The 12765-nt window shown below is 28.2% G+C and overlaps 1 protein-coding gene across 1 annotated transcript; it reads left to right on the top strand.

Annotated features, from left to right (window-relative positions):
• The first annotated feature begins 254 nt into the window (after positions 1 to 254).
• On the top strand, positions 255 to 7265 carry LOC119669003 (zinc finger protein 677-like). Its single transcript, XM_038078729.1, has 4 exons — positions 255 to 727; positions 799 to 1092; positions 1153 to 1506; positions 5219 to 7265. Exons 1-4 carry the CDS (start codon positions 395 to 397, stop codon positions 6248 to 6250), a joined length of 2013 nt encoding a protein of 670 aa, XP_037934657.1. The 5' UTR covers positions 255 to 394; the 3' UTR covers positions 6251 to 7265.
• Positions 7266 to 12765: the final 5500 nt, after the last annotated feature.

Below are 12765 nucleotides of genomic sequence, written 5' to 3'. Positions count from 1 at the left end.
CAATGCTGAACAGTGTTCACACCTTATTCGTACGATAATTCAAATGTCTAAGATATATACTTTGGCTCTTTATGCAGATATCGCATTTTTATTTAATAAAAAAATTTTAAATTTTATATATTTATATATTTCTAATTTAGTTTATGAAAGTATTAATAATTACCAACAAAATGTCTTACTATTTTTCAACATAAGTACTCTGTTTTCTTTCTATTCAAAAGAGGGAATTGGCAACGCTGTTTAACACAATATATATTAATTAAAATATCAGTCGTCAGAGAAATGGTGGTGGAACTAGGATAGTAAATTATTGGAAAATAATTAAAACGGCGTTTCATGCAGTAAAAAAAATTGTCTATTCGTCTTTTAATTGCTAAAAATACAATTTTTAAAAATGAGTACTTTAGCTTATCCACCAGAAGAAGAGATTTTCAAATTTTGTAGGAAAAAATGCGGTGTTATTACAACAACAGAAGATCAACAATACTTTGCGCTTGGCTGTCTTCTTTGTACAGAAAAGTTTCTTTATTTCGATGCGTTTATTGGGCACATGCAAATCGAGCATCCAGCCCAAGAGCAGGGTATATTCGGTGGTACATATAATGAAATGCAAAATGATATTATGAGTGGCATTGGCAATGGAAATGGGAAAGACGAAGATTTTAATGACACGGATCCAACATTGTTAGAACCACAAATGGTTATGGTTAAAGAGGAAATACTGGAGGTAAGTATAAGTAATGTGTTAAATTATATATAATATAGTATGACAGTTTTTATGCGTCATAATCTTTATAGGAGCCTGATGAAGATGATGCACCGTTAATTACTGGTTTTTCAGCTGAAAATGAAGCTGCAGATGTTGCGATATCATTTTTAAGTAAAATCAAAGCAGAACTGCCAGACGCAGATATCAGTTTAGAAGAAATTGATCAACATAAATTATTAAATGAAAGTTTTAATAGTTTCGACGATTATGGAGTCGAAGATGATTACATACAAGATCAAGAACCAGATGTAAGTAATATTGATGACGATGAAGATGAAGATGACCCTAATTATGATAATCAAGTAGAGGAATCATTATTAAGCGTAAGCATTTTTAAATAATATAAATAAAATAAATAATATTAAAACATTCACCATATAAAGGACAAAGGACTAACATTGCACATTAAAGATCGTAAAATGATACAATTTGTAATAGATTCGTATCGGCGTAACTCTTTTTTGTGGGACCATCGTCATCCTCAATTTCGTGATCGTGTGAAAAGACAAAAGTTTCTGGAATGGATAGCAGCTGAGTTTAAACGACGTTTCAATATTTCACTAGCAAAGGATGCTGTTACGAGGAAATGGGATAATTTGCGCACTGTTTATAAACGCGAGTGTAATCGTATGTCAATAGAAAACACAAATATAAGTACTTTATGGTACTTCAAGGAGTTACATTTTCTAAATCGTATATATGGTGGCAATCAAAAGATGTCTGAAGCTGTAATACAAGTGAGTCAATTTTGATTTCATAATTGTTTTAAAAACAAAACCTGAATGCAGTATAATAGTAACACAATACATTATCTATTAAGATAAACTTAATTTTTTTATACAAAAAAATCGCACTTCAAAGATTTTACCCTACTAATTACAATGCGTCAATTTCCAATGTGTGCCTTAATTGAAACTTTATTGCCCATAATGTCATCCATTTGTTTCCATGGCTTTGCCTCATTGAAGTTTGGCTTTGCCTCATTGAAGTTTGGCTTTGCATCATTGAAGTTTGGCTTTGCCTCATTGAAGTGCGTAAGTTTCTTCACCTTGAACCAGATTCACTTCAATTTAAATTTCACCCACTTCCAATCCATACTTGCTAATAAACAATTCCTTCCACTCTCTCATTTCCATCATCGACAAACAGCAACAACCTACTAATGGAAGAAATCCAAACAAAACATAAATTTACCTGAGCAAATGTTTTGTTAATCTAAACATTTATTTTATTTTATACAAATAAACAAGATAATGATATCTTACAAGTTTTATCGTTAATTAAACTTATTTTTAAAATTAGTTAATATGTAAATTGTGCAACTAGCACTAATATAGTTACATAGGAGTAGTATTTTAATACAAAAATGATGCATGGGAATATGCATGTTAACTTAATGCACTTAATGCAGTTAATGTGCAATCATTTACGAAAGATACAACATTATTTAACAAGATTTTAAGATTTTTAAAAATAAAATAATTACTTGATTGCATTTGATGGTTATAAGTCTTAGCCATAGCGACCATCAAAGTATGTGCCAATATATTGTCTTGTCAATACAGTGTACAACTAAGTGTGTACCAATGGTTTCACGTCTCATCAAAAGTTATGTATCTGTTAACAGGTCCACTTTATTTGGCACAAAATCCCTCTGATTATTAGAGGGACAAGCCAAAGTGTCAACAAAGTCAGCAAGTTCGTACATAGTCCAATTTCTTTTATACAATCATCCAATATTATTTGATGCACTCTTTTGATATTTTATTTAATTGTAGTAATATCTGGCGAAAATATTTTTGCAGTAAGGCACTTATGGATCTTTTACCTACACTTGTCTATTTGCGTGTCATTAAATCAAAAATATTAGGAAAACTGATCGATTGAAAATATATTACCAGTAAACAAAATGAGCAAACTCTCTCAATTTTGATATATGTGATTTTATAGCATATAGGATTCGAAATCTTTTGGGTTTTGGCACTGTAATCATTGGCACTGAAGGAGCTAATGCTAATGCTTAAATGCTTCTCTTTAGTACATTGATTTGTTAGTTTACTGATAACGTACTTCCTTGTGAGTATGATTTACAAAGCAGTTCGCGTGCACATATAAGTAACTTAATTAAAAAAATCGACTTCTCTAATTAAAAATTTATTGTTTTCGTGTTTGTAGTAAACAAAAAATTGTTTGTTCATCAGATAGTCTATTCCTTGTTTACACATTTTATTATAAGATTATATTGGTATCAAAACTTCACTGTAAGTGTATTCAGTGTTTTTAATACAGCATTTTATTATTCGTACCCCTCTTAAAAAACTGGATTGAATTTAAATCTGATCATTAAAGTATATAATGCACAAAAACATTTTGTCGTGCGTCTTTTTTTATTTATCTCAAAGTTAATCTAAAAAATTGTTGTGAAGGTTAACATGACCCTTGCCGATTCAACTTGTTCTATACTAAAACCTTCTAAAAAATTTTATTTCGTTTACATTGATTTGGTCAATATCGTCACTAGCAAACTGCTGCTAATGTAAACTTAGAAGAGTTATATATAAAGTTCAAGCTTTTTAGTAGTAATTAAAAGCATAATGACATTTTAAACAATCAATCACACAAGAAATCTGTAGGGATTATAAGACAAAGTCGTAGAGTGTGCATCACACCTTCAGACCACAGGGTTTATGAGACTGCAGTGGTTTTTTAAAAGTAACTTTTGAACTGAGCAAAAAATGAGCTTGCCTTATCATTGACGAAAAGTCGATATAAAATGTACTACCGAATAGTGATTTTCGTAGTAAGTTGTAACATGTTCAGCGGTTGCTAAACGATTTATATTATAAAATGTTAAATCTTAAACTAAACACATGTAACCTTGGATGTTAGTTCTATTTCACATGTCATTAAAACAGTACTGCTTAATCAGGACAGCGAAATGAATAACTTTTTAGTTAATCGGTCTTTAATCTTAATTCGGTTAATAAAAAAAATCTCAAAATTTACATTTTAACGTTTAATAAAGTCTGAAAGATTTTAAATGAAATTGGAATCACATTGTACATGTTTCGGTTTGTGTAGCCCAACATTGTGAAACGGAAAAGTTTCGTTTGATCGTTCCCCTTATTCTACTAAGTACGCAATTTAAAGATCGCAAACTGTCATATAACCGAGTATCGATATTTTATCATATTCGTGAAATCTATTTCTTCATCTTTTTTCAGTAAATCTCAATTTTTTTTAAATATAAACGATTCAATTAAAACTTTCTACATTCATAACTTGTATAGGTCCAAATAAATTTTAAATATACGGGTAGGATGTTGGAATATTCTTAGCTTTTTAAATTTATTAATCGCCACATTTTTGCAACACCAGCAACAGTCTCTTAAAATGTATGAAATTTACTATCAGCAGTGACATGAGAATACAGTAATCATATCATTTTATATTTGGTTATTTGATACATTTGATATATTCTTTAATTTGTGCTTTATATTTACTAATCTTATAAAATGCGAACAGTGGTCTACCATGTCCGACTGTCGCTTACCACTATCGTTCAACTTTCATAATTCGTAAGGAAAGCAAACCAGAGTTTTTGTTAGGACAAGAAAACAACATGATAGAGAGTTCTTCTCTTCTCCCCATGACGTCGCACATCTGTTCTCCTATCTTATTACACACAGAAACCTCCGTTCAATTAACCCTTGGATCCAACCCATTGAAGTGGCTATGTTTCTCTGCCTGGATCCAGGATAACGTTCACTTATACCCACCCACCCAATCCACACCATACTCTTTCCCCTCCATCACCCCCAATCACTATCCGCCCACTTCCCTACACATAAAATCGTCTTGTATGTCCTTTCATGTCATCTGCTTACAGGTCCTAGCGGGTTACAACAACAACATAGAAAATTTTTATCATATGATCAATTTATTTTGTTTGAGAATTTCGAGAGGATATTGAATTTTGTTTCCAATAGTTCTTCGAAGTCCCTAAATCAGATTTTGTTTTAAGAATTATAGGCTTGTTTCTTGCCAAGGCTAAGCATTTGCACAATAGATGAGAACTTAATAACTCTTTTGTTTCGTTTTGAAAGCAAAGATTGTCTTTTTGAGCTCAAAATCTTTGTACATGCCGACATATCGTAGTTTCAGATGGTATTATGGATGACCAAATTTATTTAGTCTGGGCACTTTGAAGAAGGTAGGATGTATTATGGATTTACACTCCTTAATAATAATTGATATTGCTGCGCCTTTACGTATCAACCCTTCTGCTGCTTAGTTGCTATGTCCTGGTATTCAGATGACGGAAACGTTGTTGTTTGATTTTTTCTAACTTTTGTATTAAATAAAATTTTCTGACATATTTCTGATAATTTTCTAGATATAATTTTTTTTTATTAATTATACAAAATAAATAAATGAACTTAATTACAGGAAACTGTCTACCGTCGTCGTTACTCGGCACTTTGGAATGATGTGTCTACAGCGAAACTGTTAGCTATGGTGAAAGAATTTCCATGCTTTTATAATAAATACAACTGTGATTATCGTAGCAAAGAGAAAAGAGGAGAAGCCTTACAGCAAATGGCAGCAGAATTACAGCAAATGATCGATGTGACAACAATACAAATCTCAAAACGTATATCACAGTTGCGTTTCGATTATTCCAAACAAAAATACGAACGTCTAACATGTGAGCAAGGCAATAAAGTATTCGTACCCAGTTATACCTATTACTATCAAATGAATTTTATGGATGACGATATAGCACCATTCAAATGCGATCATTGTCCACAAATATTACAAACATCCCGAGAGTTTGAGGAACACCTTACGACACATCAGATAACAACCAACAGTGCCTATGTTTGTCGCATCTGTTCGATGTCCTTTACAGATGTCGAGCAATATCATCAGCATAAGCGCGTACATTTACCACAGCAAATGAAAGAAGTTAAGTTTCAATGCGATTTATGTACTGCAAGCTTTCGAGAAAAATCCAATTACGATGAGCATATGCGAAGACACAATGATGAATTGTTTCTACCATCACTTGTTAATACTAGTAATGATGGGAATGTATTCGATACGGAAAAACCATTCATATGCGATGTATGTGGTAAAGGTTTCGCCAATGCCAACTATCTGAATTCTCATCGGGTATTGCATGCAGTAAATCGACTGTACCCATGCGATTATCCACAATGCACCAAAGCATTTTCTTCCCGCCAAACTTTAGTTGAGCACACAAGATCACATTACAGTGCGGAGATGTACAACTGCGATACATGCGGCAAAGGTTTTAAATCTGTTAAAAATCTACATAATCACAAACAAATACACGACGCTGTCAAAAAATATATATGTAAAATATGTGGTTCAGCTTTTGCACAAGCAGCAGGTTTGTATTTGCACAAGCGTCGACATAATCGTCCCAATTCGCGTATCCGATCCGGCTTCTTATAAAATATGCTATATATGAACACATAAGACGATTTAAAAACAATTTAAAAGGTATTGAACAAAACTAATTAGTTAAACTTAAGCAAATATTCAATTGCAACATCATATATAGCGAAACGTTGCACGTTTATACAATAACTCTAGAAAGTACACTTTCTAATGAAAGTCAGCTATGATGTGAAATAAAAAAATTATATATTATATATTAAATGTCGAAAGTAAACTATAGCGAAAGAAGGGATATGCACTGAGAGAATGCCTACAACAATATATAAAATATTAAATGTGTATGCAAACCATGTATGACCAAACATATATCAAAAGCGCAGTTTACAGTTTTTATATGTACAATAGCAAATTACAAATTACAAATTACAAATATAAATTACATTAAATATAGTAAGTGAGAATCCAAATATTGAAACAAGTGTATGTGTGGGTATGCGCCTTATGATTGAACACTGTTCAAAAGTGTCTCGCCATTCTTTCTCCAAACTCCCAAACTCTTATAAGTTTCAATTTGGAATTTATATAAGCAAACAATAAGTTGAAAAATTCATTAAATATATAAAGAAATGATATAAACTACTTAGGTAGAATATGAGCCAAATGAGTCCAATATAAAAGATAAATACAGAGGAAAATAAAAAAAGAAAAAAGCAAAAATGGGTTGTAAATACGATATGGAATTGAAATGAATACTGCAAAATCCGATATATCTAAATCTAAATTCGACTCAACAATATACATAACTTAGAAGCAAAATCGTTCAAAGTGTGCAATTTAGAAGAAATATAAATGCTAACACAAATATTATAAAATAAGCGTAATTTTAAATCGTATTTATTACTTAATACATCAACATTATTAACTGTACTTAATGTAATTTCTAAGTTAGAAACTCAAAGAAAATATTATTTTTATAGTGAAACAGAAAGAGAATACGTTAAGAATAATAAGGTTTGTCCCAAATGTCCCAAAAAGAAATTGTCAATATTTTAACAAAAGTTTTGTAAAGATTTGTAGCAACTATTTTAATTGCTCATTTCTAATATTTATTTTTTTGTTTTTTATTCTATATTCTATGTATTTTTATTATCATTTTATGTATTTTTTTCATCTCGCATTTTAAGTTAATTAATAATATTTTTTAATTGGCAGCTAAATTGATAAGACTATTTTGTTTGAAATCTTTCTATTAAAATATATCGACGTATATTGTTTTTACAATATATATTATTACTGTCATTATATATATAAGTGTAATAGTTTTTAATAATTTTTAATTATAAGTTATATTTGTCTTAACAAATATATTAAACATTAGGCTTTAATTATAAGAAATATTTTTACATTTTACATTTTATCTAATCAATTTAAATTAACAATGATCTAAGCAATTGAATAATACGTATATATTTTAACAAATATATACATTCACTTACTATTATAAAAAGTTAAAGTAAAAGCTTAAAGAGTTTTTCATAGGTATATCTATAAAACTTATAATATATATAATAGACTTCTGATTGTAACCATGTACCTTACTCATTGAACGAATTCTCATGTATTAGTTTTCTTTTCTTTATGTATTTTGTGAATAATTAATAATTGATTTTTGTATTAATTTATGTTTTTTAAAATCCACTAATTTGCTCATTAAAATAAAATTATATCATTTATATTAATATAATCACTTAACTGAAAATTTTTAATCTTGATTTTGTATGTAACATTTATTTTATTACACATTCCATATTATAATTTTTTTTTTCATTTTTTTTTTATTTTACATATTGGGTGCTCTTTTATTTATATACATAATTGGTATATTTGCAATTTTTTTCAATAACAAAAATTTATTATTAATTGAAATATTAATTTCTTTCAGTAAATTAATAATTAAATTAAAAAAATTTTACTCAATTTAAATATTTTAAATTAATAATAAATAAATATATATATATATTATTTATTATTTAATGTTTTAAATAATTTTATGATTTTTTAAAATTCTAATTATATTCATTTAATATTTTTTAATAGACTCTTTTGTTTATTGTAATTATTTTAAATGATTTTATACTCTATTATATTTTGTTTTTAGATTCTTGTTTAACTAATTGTAATAGCTTATTCTTATTTTTATAATTTTTTTGTTTCTCTGTTTTACTCAACATAAATATTTTTTTGCGCCATTTATGTTGTTAGCATTTATTAAAATTTTAATATATGTTATATATTGTCGTCAATCCTCTAATTCTTATTAGTGTCCTTAATTAATAAGTATTTTTAATATTATTTTTATATTCCATTTGCATATAAATAGTAAATTATAATATTATTGATGTAGTTAAAGATTTAAGTAAACAAAATAATTAATTTTTGGTCAGATTCTATATTTATTTTATTTTATATATTTATTATCTAAAGAAATATCGCCAACATCTCGAAATTTTTTAGCCTTCTATTTTTATAGATAATAATTGTATAAAATAAATTAAAAGTCATCTAATAGTTTTTTATTCCATTCACATAAATCTTTAACAATAAGTAAATAATACTTAAAAACAAAGTAAACTCTGATTTATACTAATAAAGTTTTTTATATTTTAATTTTATAATAACTTAATTTTGTATTTGTTAAGCTATATTTACCTATATTTTTTTTTAAATTATATAAATTTATTTTATATACCGTTAGAACGACTTTTGTAATTTTTAAATATATCATATATATATTGTAGCTTTTATAATATATTTTTACACGCTTCATATACTTACCATGAAAATGGTGTCTTAACTTATGCCTTAAATGTTTTTGTCTGCGTGCGTTAAATACCACACAAAAATAGCAACAGGGTTTTAAGAACAACCGGGTCTATGTCGCGGACACACGCCAACGAACTACCGCTAATCTCCGCAAATCTCCTGAAGCTACAACACTTCTTGTTCGTATCATGAATACATCAATACTAACTGCAATGGAGCTAGCATCAGTGAGATCGAGGAGGACTAAAAGTTGTACATGCTGAAGATGTTTCATGACACATCTTGGTTGCACAGAGAAAAGACTTTTTCAAGAGGCTTTCGCCTAATATCTCTAGTAAAGAACAACACCTTTCTCGTGTAGCAAGAATTGTCCTAATTCAATTTATTAAGATATAAGCATGTGCTAAACATGGTTTTTAATGTCATCAGTTCGTAGTGTATGACCTAAATGCAGCTTTACTCACCCTCTTTTTCACTCTACCTTTACGTTATCATATCCTAACCTATGTATTCGTATTATAATGCTTTTCACGTTTACTGTTAAATAGATCTCCACAGGCTATATCAACACCGTCAGCATGAATTCTTCACTTTATCTGTGTACCCATTAATGAGTCTGTTACTAGTCTCTCAGTTCTTGGGGGAAAATAAATGAAGCTTTACACATCGACTATTGTGTAATATTGTTTTTAATTTTTGGGTTACGTCAAAAATATGATTTTGTTTTTTAAGAATATATTAAATATATCCTAAGTAATTCATATATGAAAGATATTGAATCTTAGACAAAGCCAAATTTAATTTTTTCTATTTATATAACAAATTTTTATTTATATAATGTTGTGTAGGAGACTTCAGAGAGTATATATCCTTAATGAGTATGACAATGCGTGTTTGTCTAGCTAAAACATTTAATATATAAAAAAGACATTAGTGTGAAGACTAATGTAGTTCCGGTGAAGTCAAAACTTGATTTTTTTTAGCATATATATAATATATATTGAATATTTTTTTGTCGGTTTATTTTATTTTATTTTATTATTAAATTTTTTCATATTTTTTTTTATTTATTTATTGTCTAATTTTAATTAACATTTTATATTAATTATTTCTTTTAGATCTTTTGCAAGATGTGATCTTTAGTGCAATTCTTTCTTAATTAATTAATTAATTTTTTTTTTTTTTTTGAAATCAAACAATTGTACTTTATCACAATTATTTTATTGATATATTAGCTACGTTTTTATTGTTTTAAAATCACTTATTTTTAATTATAAACAATTATTATTTATTTTATTATATATTGTTTATATTATTATTATTAATTATTATTTGTGTATAGTCATTTATATCCTTATTAATTTTAAAAAATATGTAATTACTTTTTATTCATAAAATATATTTTTTTCTTCCTTATTTTATAATTATTTTCTAGATATTTTATACTTATATCAATTTTAAATTAGTTTAAATTTTTTTGTATTTCAGTCTTCAGAGACTTTTACTAGATCATTAGCGATCATATTTTAAAATAATTATTTGAGATTAAAATTATAGCACTAATTTAATTATATTTAGGAACAAATATAAAAACCCTTATGGAAATTTCATATGCAGATCTTATTATTCTTAACATTTAAAATCTAGTATAAAATTATATAGTTATAAATAATAAAATAAAATATTGTTTTTAAATACTAATTTCTTCCAATACAAAATGGTGGGGGGTTATTTAAAGAAACGAGGCATTTCGAAATAATTACGAACTGAGCACATAATTTAACCTGAATTAACTAAATGAAATTACTTATAGTACTAACAATTTATAATTATATACTATTTATAAATATACGCATCTATCTATAAGTTTAACAATTTATGTATCAATAAAAAATTGATGAATTCTATTTAAGAATTATAGTTTAATCCTTTACTTAATGAAATTGATAGCTTAAAAAGACACACTACTTTTAACAACTTATCGAAACATTCGTATTAAAATAAGAGATTAAAATTATAAGTATTCCTAATACTAAACCCGTTTAGTATTAACTTTTTATTTAAATAAATTTAATTTTTCACAAATATATTGTGTTTTTATATTTATTTAAATATCAATTGTAAGTAATTTATTATTATTACTATTATTAAATAACAAATGTACAAATATAATGACGGAATTACAACTGGCTCGGGGACACACTAAGAAAACCCTATGAAGAGGTCTGTCATGCTGCCCTACAATGAAATCCACAAGGCAATATAAGACCCGGCAGGCCTCGCACCATATGGAGACGAACAATCCCGCAGAAAACTAATAAATCATTTATCGAATTGAGACATTTAGCATTAAATAGAAGCATTTGGCGATTCTATGTAAATAGTCTATGTTCCTGATGGAATACGGCTTATATTATTTACTATTATTAAATATGCTATAAATGCACAGATCTATTGTGCGCCTAAAGGCCCAACTAAAACAATTCTAGATTTTAAATATCGTAATTGCTGTGGGCTTAATTTCACCTATTTGATTTCGAATAAAGCTCCCGCTTCCAAGGTATTTGAGTCTATGTCTTGCCGCCGCTGGGCAATTACATAGGATATGTTCTGATATTTCATTCTTCTTTTTTTATTAGGTAAATAATCTCACTATTTTGCTACTTAAAATTTTTTATAATAGCTTTTCCAAACATATTAACATAAACACAAAACGTATAACACAAACAAAACCACACATACATATGTTAGTTACACCCAACATTACTTATAATTAATAAAAGAGAAAATACATTCCTCTTAAAATATACTAAGGTTCAGAAAAAAACTGCACCGCTCTGCTTACAAAGCATGCAAATGAAATAACATTCACATTGGAACTATGTTCAGTATTGAATAAACACAAAACATACAAACACATATAAAAATAAAAGAGAAAACAAGCCCCGCAAAATATGTACGTAAAATAATCATATGTTAACTCTTAAATTAAATGGTGCAAACAGTTCAATAAAAAAAGTGAACCTCCAATATTATGCAAAGTAAATACAAAAGAGAAAAGAAATCACAGCGAAAATCGAAGTCACGGTTGCCATTTTATATGGGCAAATGGTTCAGTAAAAAAACTGAACCGGGCATAGTAAATACAAAGTAAAAGAGTAAATTAATGCATGAGAGTTTCTTACTCTTATGTAGGGGTTGGAAATAAACCAAAAACAAAGTCATTATTGCAATTTTACACTAGCAAATGGTAAATGGTAACGATGTTCTGAAAAAAAGATTTTAATTCATAAAATGAATAGACCAACTCCAGATATGAAGAATTTGGTACCTGATGTAAAAATGTCGAAATCTGTGGTAAGTCGCCGTTTTCGTACAGCTACAGTTTTATGGTAAATACAAACCAGTGGATCACAGGCTGTGAACATTTAAATAAATTCTTTTGTTGGCCTTGTACGATATTTCCTTGTGGAAAGGACGAAACTTAGAAGTAGAGGGAATACGTTATAGTTGGAATTCTGTTTTGATCAAATTGTGAACACCTTGCTAAAAAGCTGACGCCTCGCTACTGGTTTCCACTAATTTTAAGGATAGCGTCAACTTTGATGTGTTCAGGATTAGTGAATCTTCTTGACTGCCGCATGCCTGTTTGGGCTCTCCAGTGTTCAATTAGATTTTGTTTCTCCCGTTCACATAATAAGTTATTTGTGAAGACATTTGTTACCCCGCAGAAGGGTTCTGACGCA

Source organism: Teleopsis dalmanni, chromosome 1, assembly GCF_002237135.1.
Source record: "Teleopsis dalmanni isolate 2A chromosome 1, ASM223713v2, whole genome shotgun sequence".
In the NCBI taxonomy this organism is placed as follows: domain Eukaryota; kingdom Metazoa; phylum Arthropoda; class Insecta; order Diptera; family Diopsidae; genus Teleopsis; species Teleopsis dalmanni.
This window is presented reverse-complemented; position numbering and strand designations above follow the sequence as displayed.